The sequence below is a fragment of the Columba livia genome, chromosome 8, assembly GCF_036013475.1.
Source record: "Columba livia isolate bColLiv1 breed racing homer chromosome 8, bColLiv1.pat.W.v2, whole genome shotgun sequence".
NCBI classification, from domain to species: domain Eukaryota; kingdom Metazoa; phylum Chordata; class Aves; order Columbiformes; family Columbidae; genus Columba; species Columba livia.
Window position 1 is genome coordinate 12,778,753 of NC_088609.1, and position 12,886 is coordinate 12,791,638.

Sequence of the window (12,886 nt, forward strand, 5' to 3'; positions counted from 1 at the left end):
TATTGATATTTTGTTGAATTAAATATGAAGTTACTAATATAGCTTGAGCTGTCACTATAGTATCCCTTATTTCACTTCTTAATGTCATGTTGATCTGATTTTCATGACGCTTTATTAACTTTTAGCTGAAATTAAGCTTTCTCTATGTCTTGTGACCCATGGGAAAAAGAAGGTTCATTCTCTACCTTACGTCTTTACTTACTGTAGCCAATAACTGCACTAGTACTTGTTAAAAATCACTATCCTTTCCTTAAGCTGGGTCTTCTAACATCCCTAGTGGGCATATTACTATTCTGTGTACTGTTATGCTATACATATTGAACGAAATAATTTGGGGAACCACAGCAGCAGAAAATACACCTAGAGGCAGACTACAACGGGTGTAGATGCCTCTTCAGCATCTACCACGTCGCCTGGCAGGAGTCTCTAAAGTCTCACAGAACACAATTTAATCCTGAGAGCCTTGTAAATCCAGAACTGCTATTCAGGCAAGGGGAAAAACAACAACCTTAAAAACTTTCTCAAACAGGGAATGCTTCTACTGCACAGTAAAGGAGATAGAAGTTGTGAGTGGGTCTGATGATACAGTAGTAACGGTGGAAGAGGAGACTCAAAAAGGCATAAAGCAGTAACATTCAAAGGATGAAGAGGAGAGTAATACAGAGGACAACAGAAGACATCAAAAGCATGGGCAAGAATGACAGAAGAGCATGCAGCTCTTGTAAACACTGCTGGTGGAGATGTGCAATTCTCCCCAGCTGGACATCAGAACCAGACATTCAGAGTGTGAAAGCTATTATTAAAATAAAAGGATGCTGGTACAATGAGTCAAGCTTGTGCTTTTTCCACAGAGTAACTATAGCACAGGTAACAACTACAGGTATTCATCTGCTGTGAGAAAAGGCATTTCTAGGGGAAACATAATCCACGCTGATGTGTTCTCATTGCTCCTGTGAGCAAAGCTAGTTGGGTGGTTTGTTTGCTTGTGGGGGTTTTGTTGTTTTTGTTGTTTGTTTTTGGTTTTTAAACCAAATGCCTCTGTATGCAGTGAACATTTTCCTGCTCACAGTGCAGACAACAGGAGTAAGGAATAAAATAATTAATTCCAGGAACGGAAAAAGAGAAGTCTGAAATGAAAGCTTCAGTTCAAATGAGACTGCACGTGATTTGCAAAGTGATGGAAACTGAGGGGGCAGCTAGGTCATGCCTTTCCCCTGCTGTATGAATCACTCTTTGAATGGAAATTTGAGTAGGAAGACATAATGGCTTGGGAACAAAGAGAGCTGCTGGAATATCACAGGTGCAGCTGAACAGAGAAGGATGTTTTGAGATATGCCAAGGAAAGCAAACACCATGAATCTGGAGGAGTTGTCAGGATTTTGTGATTTAGGGAGCTATCCAAATCAACAAGGGTATTTGTCACAGAGTCAAACTGACAGAAGAATAGGTGAGGTCCTGATTCAGTGCTCCACTTAATTCCTTAATGCTAAAACATAATTCACAATTCAGGAAAAGACAGGGGGTGCTAATATCCTACTAAACTTTCTGAAAGGCAAACTTGCACTTCACTGAGGCACCCTTCTATAGTCAGATGTATAATTACATACTTTGCTGAACTGGAACTAATGTGAGGTGCAGAAATCCAGATTTGGACATACAAGAAGACACACATTCTGGAGGAGCGAAAACAGTCAGACAAAGCCAGAGGATTCCAACAGAAGACAGGGGAAGCTGTCAGAACTGGAAAAAGATAATGTTAAAGAATAAACTTTATAAGCTTAAGAAAACCCTCTAGCACTGAGAAATACTGCGAAACTGAACAAAATGTGTCACTAAATTACAAAATTGTTAACAGATCAAAACACTACTATGAAAGAAACAATTACATGCCAATGACTTTCTAGCATTGCTGTAGCAGGAAAGTTAAACTTAATTTTGATGTGTAATATAAACTGAATGCAACTAAAAATCCAAGACAATTTTAACTAGTTGATCAGCATAGAGTACAACTGAATGATTATAAAAGTAGACAGAAAAAAAAAAAAATTAAATGCCTCCACATCTTTTTTTCAGAAGAAGGAAGAAGGGAAAAAAAGTGTTTACAAGCGAGCCCCTTGAGTAATTTGAACTGTCTAAAGACTAGACAAGTGCTACACATAAGGAGATTTAGAATAGTAAAGATGTACTGGTGATGGATATCTCAATATTAAGACAAGTAGAACGTAAATAAAAATTTTTTTTTGGCTATTTAATTTGAAAAAAAACCAACAAAACAAAATCAACTTTCTTCTTCTCTAAGTATAGACTTCTAGACAAAGAAAAAGTAATGGAGAAAAGCTAAGACAGAACTGCCAGGCAATCTTTTTTAATCCTGACTTGCTTTGTCTTTCCATACTGCAGTGAGCAATGCTATTGAAAAACTGAGAAGTAAAGAAGTAAGGTAGGAATTACAGTCACTCAAGGGTCACAAATAAGCTTGCACAGGTTTGGTTTGGGTTTTTTTGTTGTTGTGTTTTGTTTTGGTTTTGGTTTTTGTTGTTGGTTTGGTTTTTTTAATGGTGCTGATTATTATCAGTCCTCTGTAAAATTGTGGCAACAAGAAAAACCTAAAGGACTCAAAGGACTCACAATGCAATAGCCACCTTCCCAAACTCAGAGAGAAGGGAATACAGGAACCATTTTCAAGGTAAACAGAAAAATGAGAAACAAAGCTAGAATATCTAGGGGGAAAAGAAAAATGGAAAAAGAAAAAAATCTTATGGAGGCATGAAATGAGAGCTGTGGAGCTGTTAGGCCCAACTGTTTCAATTTCCCTCTAATAGATTTAAAGAGGGAATTAAATGAGCCCCTATTCCCTAATATCTGCTCTCCCACTCACAAGACTACAGTATCTTTTTTGCTTCTGGTGGAAAGCAGAAAGATGGTGCCAAGCTTCAGAAACTAAATCTTATTATCATTAACTCAAAAGACATACTGCATTTTTTTACAGAGTAATTATAACATAATTTTCTTACCAGAACTAAAAATACTTATATTGTTTTCCACACTGAATTGAAGTAAGTTTTCTCTTTCTTCAAGTTCAGAAAAAAAAACAGATATGGAACTAAAATAAATGTATTTTTAAATTCTTTTGACATAGTAAATAAAATTTATATACATTTTACTGTAAATGGATTCCTCAGAGAGGGCAAAATTTCCAAATGTGTGTGCGTAGACTTCATTAGCAAGACATTGTTTAGGTAAATGTCTGTACTATGTCTGATGCTTGACATCTAACTGTAATAACTTAATAAATAACAGCAATTAAAGCTGGTTTATGATGTGGCAAAACATTATTTCCTTTCAAAGTCACGTTAGTCTCTATTCATATCTAGAGCATTTTATAATCAGTAAGAACAAAATTCTGCTTGTGTACTGGTATAAATGCAGAATAGTTTTTCACAAAATACATCTACAGAGAAAATCTGGCCAAAAGGCTTCTGTGGGAGATCCAGTGGTACCACCATATCCATCTTCTGGGAGTACTGGTGCCAGTAAGATTACAGGGGATGTCACAAGGATCTTGCTCTTCAACAGTTAAAGAGCTTCTACAAAGTATTTCCTTCTGTAGGATTTCACTGACAAAGTGTGTGTTCCTGACTCAAAACCACAAGGGCTTATTTGGTTTGAAATGGAAAAAAAGTCTGCCCATTTTGGAGAAATGAGTCCTCTCTCCATTCGGTTTTGCTGAGACTTGAAGCTGCCTCAGCATTTAGTAACTTAATACTTTTACATCATTTACATTTTATGCTAATGATATGTGGGCTAGTGTTTTGCCATAACTGCTTTCTATTAGCATTGGTCTGAAAGGAAATCTAAAATGATAATTATTGTAAAAAATCGTGACACTGGTACAACTTTAAGCCAATGAATTGGAAAATGGTATCTCCTGATTAGCAAAATTAGTATTAGTGTCTATACAAGTTTATTCAATAGATTAACAGGAATGTTAGTTCTTAAATTTAAATTAAGCTTATGACAATAAGGACTTCTGCAGAATAAATACGTACAGAAATAAAGGACTAGTAATACTCATAATTTAGACACAGAAATGTTAATTTTTTTACATTGTACTATGAAAATTACAGTAACTAAACCTAAATTTCATCATATCATCACTAACATGTTTTTCTGTTTCAAACCAACTTTTACTTTATTTATTATATCCCGAAACAAGAACATTACTTTTCCTTAGCCCTATGAAGCTAAAAAAGAAAGTTCATTTTTCTTTCTACCTCCACTATGCAGCTTCTCAGAAAACTATCTGGCAAGTAATTCCATGAAGAACTTTGGAAAAATACTTAAATCTAATTATTCAAAAATCTGAATGGCAAAAAAGAGGTTTCTATGTCACTCTTCTTAAACTTCACCAATATATGCATTGTAAACTGAAAACCAATCCTAATACTCACTTTGGCTGAGTTTGGTACATCAAGCCTTGTTCTTACAGTTTGATCCAGACAGCCAACCTGTTCTACCTGTGGCACTTTGTAGCTGTGTATTATCCACTTAGAGTTAGCCCAGGTTGGGAACCTCATAAAAATACACGTTAATCTTCAGAAAAAAATAACGTTTTGGATCATAGAGGTGCAGCGCTTAACACATACTTCATTTGTTTATACTTGAGGAAATAGTACTGTATTGTTGGGATAACATTGTGACTTGTATTGGAAATACAATAAAATACCTGAATTATTATAACAGCTTAGTATTTTGAAAGCACCCACAAATAGCGGACAAAGATGCGAAGCTGTGCCTTCTGCAAGGCACCGCCTTCAAGTCGAGGCCTGGCACAGGACTCTGCAGGGGTGGTTATGCCCTGCCAAGGCTGAAGTTGCAGAGAGGATAAGATGGGAGCCCAGCGCGCTTGTCTGAGATGCAGAACGTGAGACTGGACAGATCAGCTGTCCCCTCCCTCCCGCAGGCCCCCGCTCTGGCCCCCATGATACGCATGTTCTGTCTATGCCAGTAGCATTCAGAGGACGGCACTACGTTGGGGAATATCTCATATTTAAATACCAGCCAGGGTAGAGATTTCTCAGCACCAGGAAGGCCCCAAGCCTGCTCTCCACAGAAATATGACTAACACAAACAACATCAGTCAGTGCCAAAGCTTCCCTTTTGACTTCCTTAATTTACTGCAGTTAATCTTTCGGCTACACTAAGCACTAGATTTTGTCTCTCTTGCAGATGTTCTGACTAGTCAGCTTCTCTTCCATTGTTATAATAAGCCAAGTACACTCTAATCATCATCATGAGCACTTCTAACACCGCTGTTTCTCAATCTAGCTATATCTAAATATAGTTCAACCTCAACCAGCTAGGCCACACTTCTGGTTATTCAAGGCAAAAATTCATCCTCAGCCATGTTTATTAACGAAAATGCCTTGATTACCCAGATATACTTCTCCATCCCTCATGATGTGTAGATAATGATGTTAGCTTTATTATGTCTCACAAACTAGTTATCCTACAGTGAGTTATGTTCTCAATAAACAGTTGGCATTACTGCAAGCAATTGTCTTAAATGAAATTAAAGTACACATTGGGAAAGATAAAAATATCACGGTGAGTGAAACCATGTTATTTTTATGTTTGACATTCCATCAATTTAATCAAGAAAATGCCCTGGAGAACATAAGAAGTTACTGGAACTCATTCAGTTGCATTACATGCAGTTCCAGCAGCAGACTAACTGCAGCTGCAAGCTCCAGGCTCACAGTGGAAAAGCCTCAGTGGAGAGCTGGGGACCTCTATGGGTTCCTCACTTCCATGGCCACAGCATCTCACAAATTCTTTTCTCAATACGCAAGGTGTACTTTGGATTGCTTTCATCTTTGAGAAATTAAAATAGAGAAAATTAAATGTATATTTGATGATGACATAGCAACATAAAATAAGCTAGAAAACATGGGCACGTTTTAATTTAAGAAATAAACGTTCATCTTTGAGAAGTCAGAAAACAATACTTCAAAGGACAAAAAGTTCAAAGCACTCTATAACTTCAAAGCACTGCACCAACATTAATAAACACTTAGGACATGTCTGTGAGGTAGAAAAATTTCCTTTTTTAATGCTTGTGTAAACAGGGCACACAGATTAAGTGATTTGCCCAAGGACACAAGTTGGTAGCAAAACTGAGACTCCATGTCAGAAATAACTGGCTCAAGCCTCCTTTCTCAGATCATCTAAATCTGGAATAAAACAGTGAGCAAACACTCCCTTTATGGACACTTATTCCGCAGAGGCCAAATCAGAGATCTTTTCAGGCAATAGCATCACCTGTCCTTTCTAAGGTCTGCTGTAAACTCCATCATGTTGTTTTCAGCTGATACCTGTCCACAAATTCAGTGCAAAGTATACATAGATCTATCTGAATTAAAGTAATCTTACATATACACAGACTTTTACTTCCGCATTTAACAATTATATTAGACCTTAAGTGGCCTGTGTGAGGATTTCCAGTATTTCTATTTCACAACAATCTACTCCCTGCACACTGAATTAAAATACAATAAGCACACTTACAGTGTAAAGTTTCTCCGATGACACCATTGAAGCTGAATCAATCAGAATTTCTTACTAAGTTCTTACAGAGTAAAATGAAAAATTTCCTCAATGCATACAAGCTGATCTGCTATATATCCCTGCTATATATCTATACTGCTGAACACAAAATCCTTAAGTGCAATCTGACAAAGAAGACAGAAGCAAACCCCATCATTTTATTTTCAAAATAATCTAGTAAGATCTAATAAGGAACAGTCCTTGGATACATGGAGCTAAAGAAGCCAGGAGAAATGTAAGTGGCCTGTGAGGTACTTAGCAAAAAAAAAAAAAAAAATCACCTTATGCCCCTCAAACAACAAATAAATGTAAAAGATAACAAAGAAAGCCAAAGATTTACCTTTTCCTCTGTCCAACTTATTTATTTTCTTAGATCTTTAGTAATATTAAATTTTGTCATTCTTATTTTTAATTAAGACCTTCCTGGTGATCCCATGTGTTTGTGGTGTCATGCACTTCGTTAAAGAAGAGGTGTGAAACCGTAATATTTTTCCCTTCTCTAAAACATTTATATGTGAAATAGAGTTACTAATTTAAAAAGATATAGATAAAAAGCATGCTTCAAATAGCCAATTTTTAATCTCTTTTCTTCTCAACTATCTGTTTTTAATCTTTATGTAAAGTCATTGTTGGAACAAAGGCTTAATTCTAAAAGTAGTTAAAATACTAATTTAAAAAATTAGGCTTCTAAGACATAATTTCTAAAAATAAATCCATACAAGCTTCCAAAATTTGTGATTGTGAAATGTGATTCTTGTTTTAAGACAGAATTTCCTCATAAGTCACATACTTATAATGAAGAACATTTTTTTGAATGCATAATTATATTTTGAAGGCTGTGATTTGCATCTAGTAACAAGTAATTTGCTGCATATTATTTTCCCAAAATAAAGGCCCACGGTGGCTCTGAAAGAGATGCTGCCTGCATATATTGTTCAAATGTTCCTCCTCAAGGCCAGTTAGGAGTACTGCACCCTTTCATTTGTACTTGTAAAATTCGTGTATTCAGAACACCAGGAAATTACTGCCATGGTAACAGACTCTTAAAGAATATAATAATTTCTGGTTTTAAATTTTTCAGGAGTTCCAAACATTCTTGTGCTGTCTATACTAACAATACTGCTCAGCACTCACATGACATTTTGCATAGCGGGAACTAAAAACTCTCCTGTGAAGGTAATCAAGCTTTGCTATCTCTGTTTAACAGGGATTATTCACCAAACGATAATAATTCACCAAACTTTAAGAAAGGACTATTAATTTACTCATGAGACAGACAGATCTTCAGCACTTTGTTAAGTCGAATCTGAAGACTAAATAATTTGCGGATCACAGACCAAGTCATTAGCAGATTTGGGAACACAATTCAGACCTCCTGACTCCCTACAATAAGCCATAGTTTTTAATGTTATGTGTTAACAATCATTAACTAAATGACAAAGGTTTTGCTATTCTTGGTGTAGTGCCCTTCTTTGCATTTCAGAGGAATTATTGGGCTCTCAAATTGGCTGTCAAATTTGCTGACTTGGTAATTGGCTGGCTTTCAAAATATATATTAAAAGTCTTGCCTTTCCTGGCTATTTCTTCAATGAATCTTTTTTCTAATAGAAAAGCTTTGCAATCTTACTTATAAAACTAAAGTGAATAGAAAAAAAAAAAAAAAATCTTATCAGTGCCATTGTACACAGTATTAAAGAAAATACACACAAAGGCAGCACGACCCAACAGAAAAGGCACTGAACTAAGAAACAGACAGCAAAATTTCCCATTTCCTTAAATAAGGTCAAGCTTTTGGCTTTTTGGCTCATTTTACTTCTAGCTCTTACAGAACTCTGTAATCTCAATTTCAAAATGTGTAGATTATTATTATTTTACTTCCTTCTCTCCATAAGGAATTTTAACACCAATAAGTTAAATTAATTACAGCTAGATTCAAAGGTCCTACACCCATGTTGAAGACTACATGTATTCCCAGATTGGATGCTCTATTTAATTATACTTTAAATGTTGCATGCTGAATCACATGCCTTGATCCACCTCATGTAAAAGAATTAAGTTCCAGACAGACTCCAGGTTACAGCAGGAATGACAAGTTAAATAGCCTTTAAGTTAAATATACCTCATAGACCGAAGCTCATATTAGAAAGGCTGGTTCACTTTTTATAACTAGCTGCTTATACAGTTTATTTTTATCTACGTCTCTATGTTTTTATTTCATTACATTCTAGGGCTTTCACCTATGTAGCTGGCAATGTGTACTCTTTCATCTAAGATCATAGAAGGTATGTAATCATGGCAACAGTAACTATGCTGTGAATTTTCTTTTGTCATGTTTAATAGACTGGTTATTTAGGCACCTACAAAAACAGCTTGGCCAGGGACACAGGGGAACTCGATAAACAAGTATCTTCTCTTCAAGTATCAGATTCACAAAATAATTATTTTCTCTCTAATTATACACAAAAAATCTGGAAGAAGTCTTCCAAGTGGAATATCCTTACATATCAGAGATTTTTGTTTTGTTACTAAACTTCACTTGTTGCTAAGGAAGAACAGAAAAGATCAAAGGACTTCTAACAAAAACAGAAAAGGTGAGGGAGTTTTGATTTCTTTCTCATTCTTTAAAGATTTATCACTGGACTAAACAGTTGCTGGTTCATGGGTCTATGAAAAGAATGTGTGAAATTATGTGAGCCTGCTTTGATATTTCATATTTAACTGCAAACATCAAACGATAGCTCGATTCACTTTTTGATTATCAACATGATCATGCATTCAACTAGACTGTTTGCAAATCCATATGCAATTGAAGTCCTAAGAACTAAAAAAGAAGAGCTAGTAGAAGGCATAAATGACCCAGACTATCTTCTGAACTGGCTGATAGACAGTGGTATTTTTACACCAGAAAAAAAGATGGTCATTAGTTTCTACAGGACACGAACAGAGAAGAACTCTCGAGTTTTAGACATACTAATTTCTCAAGGTGAACGAGCCTGCAGGCTCTTTTTTTATCCGTGTTTAAAGCAAGTGGAGCCACAACTCTATAGCAAGATAAGAAAATATGTCAGTGAAGTAAATGAAAGCATTAGAGATGCTAGAAGACAATTGGTAGGATATTTACTCGAAAAAGATAAGGTTTGGTCTGAAAATAGCAGTGAACAGCACCAGGAAAAAAAAGACAGTCCTAGAAGAAAAAAGCAAGAATGGACTATTAAGAAAAAAAGAAAAGAAACTCAACTTTCGAGAGCAGCAAAACCTAGAAAGGATCATTCTGAGGCTGGCATCTTTGATGCGGTTGCTAAAGGATATCTTTCTGAGTTGCAGAAAACATTGAAAGATAATGATATTAATGTGCTAAACTCTTTGAGTGAAACACTTCTGCATGTTGCAGCCGCTAATGGCCATCTCAAGGTAATGCAATATTTGATCAGCAAAGGTGCAAAGACAGATGTAAAGGACAGGACAGGAAGAACAGCACTGCACAGGGCTGCGGAGAACGGCCACGGTGACGCAGTGAAAGAACTTCTCCAATGTGGTGCTTGTATGTACAGTTTGGATAGGGAAGGCAAGACACCACTTCATTTGGCTGCACAGAATAACCACAGTCACGTGTTGAAGATGATCCTGAAAGAAGAGGCAAGAAGAAGCTACAGGAACCAGCACAACTTTTTGCACATGGCAGCTCTTAAAGATGAGAGCAGTCTGGCAAAAGTGCTTTTACAGGCTGGTGCCTGCACTGATGGAAAGGATGAAAAAGGACAGACTGCTCTCAGTTATGCTGTTTCTCAGGGGTCTGAAAACACTGTGAAAGTGCTCCTAGAAGCTGGAGCCTGTGTTGATTCCAACATGGCTGAAAGAGCCTTCAACAGCAGCCACCCATCCATCTTCAAAATACTACTAGAATATTCTAAAGGTTTGTCATGTGACCTGATGGAGTCAGCTCTTTTTAGAGCTGTACAGAAAAATCTGCATGGTATTGTAGCAGCTTTAATTGACAGAGGTACAGATATAAACCCCTACAATGAAATGCAGTACACTCCTTTACTCCTGGCGTGTGAAACAGGCAAAGTTGAATCAGCAGAAGTTCTAATCAAAAAGGGAGCAGACTTCAAAATAAAGACTCCTGCTTCAGACACAGCTTTGCATTTGGCAGTTCAAGCTGGGGCAGCTTCCATCACAAATCTGCTTCTGCGCAAAGGGATGCAAGTTAACCTTAGGAACCAAGCCGATGAAACCCCTCTCCATGTTGCTGCACTGCATAATAAAGGGGCATTAGTTGGCCTTTTACTTAATGCTGGGGCCAAAATTAATGCTGTCACTAAAGAGTTTGCTACTCCTCTGCATATTGCAAGCCAAAGAGGTAACAGTGATGTTGCCCAAGAGCTGTTGCACCACAAAGCCAACGTTAATGTCAAGGATAGGCAGTCAAAATCACCTTTACATTTTGCTGCTGAAAGGGGAGACAAAACAATGGTAGAGATGCTTCTGAATGCTAATGCTGACCCCAATGCACAAGACAGGGAGAAAAAGACTCCCCTGCACATGGCAGCTGTGAGAGGACATCTCAGCATTGTGAAAGTTCTGTTAGCTAAAAAAGCAAGATTTGGAGTTAAGGACATGGATGGATGTACTCCAATGCACTATGCAGCCATCAAAGGAAACACAGAGATTGTAAAAATTCTTCTGACGTCAGGGACAAATAAAAATATTGATGATAGAAACATCTGGAGAAAGACCACCCTGCATATTGCAGCAGAATATGGACACAGCAACCTGATAAATCTACTGCTGAGCCACGGGGCAGCCATTAATGCCTTAGACAACAGCAAGGATACCCCACTGCATTGTGCGTGCAAGGCTGGTCATTTTAATGCTGTGAATTCCCTTGTAAACTGGTCACAAGGAGAAAAAGCAAATTTATTAGCTGCTAACAGTCTCAAAAAGACCCCATTGCAAGTGGCAGAATTAAATAAGACGGAAAATCAGGCTCAAATTGTAACACTTTTGAAAAAGAAAATGTTAATAACAAAATGAAGATGTAAAGTAAAAACTTCTAAATTTAAAAGCAGAATTCTCTTCTAATGTAATCTGGATAGTGTTTTTGCCCAGTATGATTGACAATTATGTTAAGGCAGTTAGCATAAGTTAAGTTAAGAACTAAGTTAGCAATCATAGGTGGCCATGGCAAAAAGGATCTTAAAGACACTGTTAAACTTGCAAGTACTGATTAGTTTGCTTCAATAATGAATCTCATACCTATTTCAAAAACCTTGGTCTTAAACACATCAAGCCTCAGTCTTAAACTCTAGTATAAATCAAAATTTTTTTAAAAAATGATTGAAAATAACTTTTCATGTGTCTGTGAATATTAGCCTGTACGGATAGCTCAGTTAAGCATTGTTTGGTAAAATCACATTTTTAAAAAGCCATCTATTATGAGTAAGGAGACATCTGTATCCCCAAGGATATAGACCATAGAGATGCTAGAGTAGATAACACTAGTTTTGTTTAGCTTGGGCAGACTTAAGCACAGAGTGCTGCCAACACAATCTGCTCTCCCTTTCAGTCCAGTCATGCATGTCTGCTCCAGGTTGCACATGTGAGCTGATTCAACCTACTCCACAGCTATAACTGAACACGAGGAAAAGGAGGGTAGCAAACAGCTGAACAGCACCAGCTCTCCTGAGGCTAATGTAACATTAGCTTGCTTTATGCTGATCACAATATTGCTCTCTGAGCTAACTAGAGATCAGAAGGCATCTCCCTGCAAATTTACTAGTGTGGGGTTTGCTCTACCCTAGATTTACTAGACCCACTCCCCATGCTAATAAATCTTATCAGGAGGCTCAGTATAAACCAACTGGAGGAGGAGTGTGTGCCCATAACTTTGCTAACACAATGTTGTTTTCAGGCCACTATTATGTGCTACATTGACAATCAGTATCGGGCTAGACCCTCTTTAGTCATTTATATATTATACCTTATGACATGGCATTGACAGATCCCAAGACTAAATAGATCATTTTTCTTCCTATCCTTTATCACACTATTTCTCCAGATTTTGCATTTTTAAGTAGAGGTAACAAAACCAATCATATTTGCTGTTTGTTAATTTAACTTTCAAATCAGCTCCAGCACAAAGATGAAATGTTCAGCTTAAAAAGGTTGTAATGAGTTTACTTGTTCAAAATATGCATTATTGTAATATCTGAAAACAGAAACTCTTTCTCAAGTTGACAGGAGGATCTCTGTGGTCATTTTCTGTATAATGATAATCAAC

At 36.8% G+C, this 12,886-nt stretch overlaps 2 protein-coding genes across 23 annotated transcripts in view; one reads left to right on the plus strand and one right to left on the minus strand.

The window, feature by feature from the left end:
- FGGY (FGGY carbohydrate kinase domain containing) overlaps positions 1-12,886 on the minus strand; it is a 309,627-nt gene that overhangs the window by 295,428 nt on the left and 1,313 nt on the right. The gene's annotated exons all lie outside the window — the stretch shown is intronic.
- Positions 8,968-12,843, plus strand: LOC110363199 (CARD- and ANK-domain containing inflammasome adapter protein). Its single transcript, XM_021295627.2, has one exon. It carries the CDS (start codon positions 9,370-9,372, stop codon positions 11,638-11,640), a length of 2,271 nt encoding a protein of 756 aa, XP_021151302.1. The 5' UTR covers positions 8,968-9,369; the 3' UTR covers positions 11,641-12,843.